Raw genomic sequence first — 6,830 nt, forward strand, 5'->3', positions numbered from 1 at the left:
AATATATTCAAATAGAAAGCAGTTATTTTAAAAATATTAAGACTTCTTTATAAAACATTAAAAATCTTACTGTTCAAAAACTGTTGACTGGTAGGTTATATAGATTACAGAAATGTTATATTGTAATTTTATTATATATACAGTGGGTACGGAAAGTATTCAGACCCCCTTACATTTTTCACTCTTTGTTATATTGCAGCCATTTGCTAAAATCATTTAAGTTCATTTTTTTTCCTCATTAATGTACACACAGCATCCCATATTGACAGAAAAACACAGAATTGTTGACATTTTTGCAGATTTATTAAAAAAGAAAAACTGAAATATCATATGGTCCTAAGTATTCAGACCCTTTGCTCAGTATTTAGTAGAAGCATCCTTTTGATCTAATACAGCCATGAGTCTTTTTGGGAAAGATGCAACAAGTTTTTCACACCTGGATTTGGGGATCCTCTGCCATTCCTCCTTGCAGATCCTCTCCAGTTCTGTCAGGTTGGATGGTAAACGTTGGTGGACAGCCATTTTTAGGTCTCTCCAGAGATGCTCAATTGGGTTTAAGTCAGGGCTCTGGCTGGGCCATTCAAGAACAGTCACAGAGTTGTTGTGAAGCCATTCCTTCGTTATTTTAGCTGTGTGCTTAGGGTCATTGTCTTGTTGGAAGGTAAACCTTTGGCCCAGTCTGAGGTCCTGAGCACTCTGGAGAAGGTTTTCGTCCAGGATATCCCTGTACTTGGCCGCATTCATCTTTCCCTCGATTGCAACCAGTCGTCCTGTCCCTGCAGCTGAAAAACACCCCCACAGCATGATGCTGCCACCACCATGCTTCACTGTTGGGACTGTATTGGACAGGTGATGAGCAGTGCCTGGTTTTCTCCACACATACTGCTTAGAATTAAGGCCAAAAAGTTCTGTCTTGGTCTCATCAGACCAGAGAATCTTATTTCTCACCATCTTGGAGTCCTTCGGGTGTTTTTTAGCAAACTCCATGCGGGTTTTCATGTGTCTTGCACTGAGGAGAGGCTTCCGTCGGGCCACTCTGCCATAAAGCCCCGACTGGTGGAGGGCTGCAGTGATGGTTGACTTTCTACAACTTTCTCCCATCTCCCGACTGCATCTCTGGAGCTCAGCGACAGTGATCTTTGGGTTCTTCTTTACCTCTCTCACCAAGGCTCTTCTCCCCCGATAGCTCAGTTTGGCCGGATGGCCAGCTCTAGGAAGGGTTCTGGTTGTCCCAAACGTCTTCCATTTAAGGATTATGGAGGCCACTGTGCTCTTAGGAACCTTAAGTGCAGCAGAAATTTTTTTGTAACCTTGGCCAGATCTGTGCCTTGCCACAATTCTGTCTCTGAGTTCTTCAGGCAGTTCCTTTGACCTCATGATTCTCATTTGCTCTGACATGCACTGTGAGCTGTGAGGTCTTATATAGACAGGTGTGTGGCTTTCCTAATCAGGTCCAATCAGTATAATCAAACACAGTTGGACTCAAATGAAGGTGTAGAACCATCTCAAGGATGTTCAGAAGAAATGGACAGCACCTGAGTTAAATATTTGAGTGTCACAGCAAAGGGTCTGAATACTTAGTACCATGTGATATTTCAGTTTTTCTTTTTAATAAATCTGCAAAAATGTCAACAATTCTGTGTTTTTCTGTCAATATGGGGTGCTGTGTGTACATTAATGAGGAAAAAAAATTAACTTAAATGATTTTAGCAAATGGCTGCAATATAACAAAGAGTGAAAAATTTAAGGGGGTCTGAATACTTTCCGTACCCACTGTATATAAAAGGCTGTCATGTCTTATAAGAGTCTGCAGATATTGCTATGGAGTTTAATAATGTAATTTATCTGTGACCGACTGTTCAGACTGTCGCTGGTTACATGCTACTAAAAATGATAACTTGTGTTTATAAATTATAGACTAGCTTATGAGTCTCACTGACTAACTCAGTGGAAAAACTGTTGTTATTGTAATAGATGCGCGCTAATATTGTTGTGGCTTGTAGTGACGGGACTTGAAAGGAGATGGACCTTTAGTATCAACATAGTCCAGATCTATCGGTGCCTACTTAAGGTAGATAATTGTTTTATAAACCTGAAGTACTAAAAAAAATGGGCCCAAACACGGTGGAGCATTGTAAGTAACGTTAAGACATACCTAATCTCACGTAGAGCTGTGTGGGGTTGCTGTTAGTCGTCGTCTTTCTCTTCATTGAGTAGCTGTTCAGTTTAGGCCAAGAGAATGCCAGGCGCCATGGGACTGTTGTCTTTTGCCAAATATGTTTTTTGGAAGAGACCCAGCATGAGAGGTGTGATGAAACTCTTTGAGTCCCCCGTGAAGTGAAAATGACCATGCGTCGACCAAGATCCTTTCTGCTTGTTTAGCATTCTGCTTGTGTGTACGAGTGTGAGTGTCTGTGTGTTGTTGTGTTGCGTACATATGAAATTGTGTTGAGTGTGTGAATAAGAGGGGGTATAATTTTACCCTTGACTCTCCCCTGTGTTCTGGACATCTGGACATATCTGGACTCTTTTTAGCTCCTAAGTTTGTGCAGTTTAAGTTTGTAAGTTTGTGCAGGTATACGTGTATGTGTGTATGTATATATATTAGGGATGTAACGGTATGAAAATTTCATATCACGATTATAGTATATATATATATCTTACTGACTCCAAACTGTCACATAGGTCTACATACTCACACCATCTCAGTTCCAACCTCAAAGTAGCCTGTGGTTTCTTTGTTTACATACAGGCTAAATTAAGTTCCTTGACCCCCCCCCAAACTCCTCACACTACACGTGAACTACATGCTTTAGCCTCTCTTTTAAATACTAACATGCATACATGTAAAACACTAAAATGTCTGAAGCAAACTGAAGTTTTCTGTCTTTGTGATGTGAGTGGTTGTTGTGAAAGCCTTGCCATTTTTAAGAGAGGGATGAAAGGCATGTATTTAAAGCCTTCGTTTGTAGCTACAGGCTTGTGTGTTGAGATGCTGTGGAGCTTGAGATATGGTGACTGCCTCTCAAGAACAACATTATAAACGAGACACTGTACAAGGAAAGCCACAGGGAAACTCTGGCAGCTGCTGTGCTTTACATATCTCTGAAAAAGTGTGGACACACGTTATCAGGTCAGACAGACTCTGATAGGAGTGGAGTGCTTGTTGTTAAAAGGGTGGTTTCTTAAACCTGTCCTCGACAAGCAGAGAATCTTTATTCAAACAGTGTTTTTTCAAGGATCCAATAATAGTTATAAAATTCTAAATAATGAGCTAATTAACAAACTGTTACATTTCTCTGTTACAAGTCTAAAAGGCTTATTAAACCTGAAAAGAAATGTTATGAACTCTCACAGTGAAAAGTGAATAAAAAATATGATTTCTGGTAATAGGTTTTCTTATTAATGATGTCATCAGTTCATATTTCATGTATCTGTTGTATTAAAATATTTCTTTATCTTATCAGGCACAAAACGCTGAAGCAGAGAGCAGGCAGCACGCCTGGTCAGCCGCCCACCGCCGGTCAGACGCAGCAGCCAACCATCAAGCACAAAGCCGGGGAGAAGCCCGAAAAGGGCGACAAGCAGCAGAAACGCCCGCAGACGCCCTTCCACCATCGCAACTCAGTCTGTGAAGATGTCTCCATGGAAACCGACGCTTCTGCGGGCCAGCGCTTGGCTCTTAGAGGTCAAGAGGGTGGACGGTTTCCTGGACTTCGCCCATCTGATGTGAGCACTGGCTCAAAACCTCCACAACTACACAGCGGGGACGGAGCTACCATGGGCAGCAGTGGCTCGACAGAGATGGTCGGCTCTCCTCAGCCACCACCGCTGAGCCCTCACCCCTGTGAACGTGGCGAGGAAGCCTCAGACGCCATTAAGAACCCCTCCACACCACACAGCCAAAATTTTTACCCTCCTTCCGCAGAGCCATGCCTCCTTCCCCAAAAGGGCCCAGATGATGCCCGTTTGGAGCCCCACACACAACCTTTTCCCCCTGCATACCCTGAGCCCCTGGAGCCCACACCGTACATCAGTGCAGCAGTAAACCTGGATGACGACGGGAGTCACGCGCCGTGGAGGTTCTTTAACCTGCCCCGTAGGAAAGATGCAGAGTTTCCCACACCGTCATTACCAGGAGACAAACTCAGAGAAGAGGCGTCACTCGGAGCTGAAGGGATTATGTCTGTTACTGAGTGAGTATCACACATTATTTCATGCACCACACACAATTTCATGCACTTACTTGAAGGTAAATAATGTCATTTCTGAGCCACCAAGCAAAAATTGAGAAAGCACTTCCCTCTATCTTCCATTGATTGGACGAACAGACAACTATATGTAAATTATCTCTGTTATGATTAGACATTTTTCAACAGGGTGGGTCAGTTTACTGAATACCGAATAGATGTTGATATTGGGTCGTCATACCCATTGATCTGATAACCTGATTTCTGAACAGTCCATTTTTGCAGCTTATTTTAAATGAGCTTTTTGAACGCCATTAAGAACCCCTCCACACCACACAGCCAACATTTTTACCCTCCTTCCGCAGAGCCATGCCTCCTGCCCCAAAAGGGCCCAGATGATGCCCGTTTGGAGCCCCACACACAACCTTTTCCCCCTGCATACCCTGAGCCCCTGGAGCCCACACCGTACATCAGTGCAGCAGTAAACCTGGATGACGACGGGAGTCACGCGCCGTGGAGGTTCTTTAACCTGCCCCGTAGGAAAGATGCAGAGTTTCCCACACCGTCATTACCAGGAGACAAACTCAGAGAAGAGGCGTCACTCGGAGCTGAAGGGATTATGTCTGTTACTGAGTGAGTATCACACATTATTTCATGCACCACACACAATTTCATGCACTTACTTGAAGGTAAATAATGTCATTTCTGAGCCACCAAGCAAAAATTGAGAAAGCACTTCCCTCTATCTTCCATTGATTGGACGAACAGACAACTATATGTAAATTATCTCTGTTATGATTAGACATTTTTCAACAGGGTGGGTCAGTTTACTGAATACCGAATAGATGTTGATATTGGGTCGTCATACCCATTGATCTGATAACCTGATTTCTGAACAGTCCATTTTTGCAGCTTATTTTAAATGAGCTTTTTGATTGGGGAAGAGACCTTTTGCGATCTTTGTGATTTTTGGCTGCAATGTTTTCAAAAGAGCAAGGAAAAAAATCCTGTTTTCCTTCATATGTCCCCTTTAAGACACATTTTGCTTATATTCTCTTTTAAAACCTCCCTGAAGTCTCAAACAATGCAGTGAACTGAAAGTACATATCTTTTGAATATAGAGCTCTCTGTAACCTGTAAACAGCCAGGGGGATTGCATTGTGCATTTGTGTTGTGTTATAATGGCTTAAGTAACTGTGTTTCTAAAGTGAGAGCGGGACCACACTGTGGACCCCGTTAATCCCCTTTCGCTCACTGCTTTTTATTTCCAGCAGCCAGAGTTTGAGCCCCCAATACTGAACCCCAAATGTCCTTGTCTGTTTGTGAACTGTGTGTTTCAAATAGCTATGATGTAGCCTCGTGCACTGCTCACTCAAACACACACACACATAAACACACTCTTGTTTTGTGTAGATTGTTCTTTCTCTGAGTGCACACACCATGTTAATCTCCCATGATGCGCCCTTTTGACATATTTCACTAATGTGCAGGCCCAGCACTGTTGTGAATTAGGAGATTATGGGTCAATTTCACACATGCATATAAACACTCAGGGGTTTAAGTGGGGATTTAGAGTAGAAATGAGCATGGTATACGATTAAACACCAGCTTGTGGACCTTAAGGACACATACAAAAACAAGACTAACATTGAGAGACATTGGGAGACAGCTACACACTGGTAAGATTTTTGTTTTTTGAAAAAAAAAAAGTTTATTATGTTCATCAAGGCTGCTTTTATTTGATCAAAAGTACAGTAAAAACAGTAATGTGAAATATTATTATGATTTAAAACAACTTTTATATAATTTTTTAAAACTTAATTTATTCCTGTGATGGCAATGCTGAATATGCAGCAGCTATTACTCCAGGCTTCAGTGTCACATGATCCTTAAGAAATTATTATAATATACTGATTTGGTGCTCAAGAAAAAAAAAATCTTATAATTTTGAAAACAGTTGTGCTACTTAATATTTTTGTGAAAACCTTTTTTTTAGTATTCTTTAATGAATTGAAGTTTCAAAAGAACAGCATTTATTTGAAAAATATATGAATAAAACTTCATTAAACTTAAAATAAAACTTTTTGTAACGTAAATCTCTTAAATGTCACGTTTGATCAATGTAATATATATACTTGCTGAATAAAAGTATTAATTTCTTTAAAAATAAAAATCTTACTGATCCCAGACTTTTGAATGGTTGTGTATGCTACATAATAAAGAATGCAATAACCATAAAGTTTGTTATTAAAAACATTTGTTTTTAGAATGTTTTGAATCAAAAACAAATGTTTTAAATGTGAAGTTCATGAGTTGGGATTGACATCAAAAGTCACATGAGTATACTGGGTCGATATGTGTGAAATGGACCTTCACTACCTACTGTAATTGCATGGTTAATTTTTCTATGAAACCGTTTATATTAATAATAAACAAAGGGTGAAATAAGGTTGTGTTCATATTAGGGATGTCAATTTTCGATCATTTCCATGATCGATCGTCGTTAAATTAACGATCAATTAATCGATTAATCGTTAACCTTAATGCTGCAATATGCATCTATGCAGCCCGGCATGACAGGATGTCAAAAAAAAAAAAAAAAAAAACCCGCTCTCTCCCCCGAATTAAAGGGGTTTTAGT

The 6,830-nt window shown here is 40.6% G+C and overlaps 1 protein-coding gene across 2 annotated transcripts in view; it reads left to right on the forward strand.

Moving 5' to 3' along the window:
- The window catches only part of LOC107744626 (mediator of RNA polymerase II transcription subunit 13-like), a 98,922-nt gene that overhangs the window by 64,057 nt on the left and 28,035 nt on the right, over positions 1–6,830 (forward strand). For both annotated transcript variants that reach the window (XM_016558419.1, XM_016558420.1), the window contains exon 9: positions 3,468–4,196. In XM_016558419.1, the coding sequence (XP_016413905.1) occupies positions 3,468–4,196 (729 nt within the window). The remainder of the gene's footprint in view (positions 1–3,467; positions 4,197–6,830) is intronic.

The sequence above is a fragment of the Sinocyclocheilus rhinocerous genome, unplaced genomic scaffold, assembly GCF_001515625.1.
Source record: "Sinocyclocheilus rhinocerous isolate Xijiao unplaced genomic scaffold, SAMN03320098_v1.1 scaffold767, whole genome shotgun sequence".
Lineage (NCBI taxonomy): Eukaryota > Metazoa > Chordata > Actinopteri > Cypriniformes > Cyprinidae > Sinocyclocheilus > Sinocyclocheilus rhinocerous.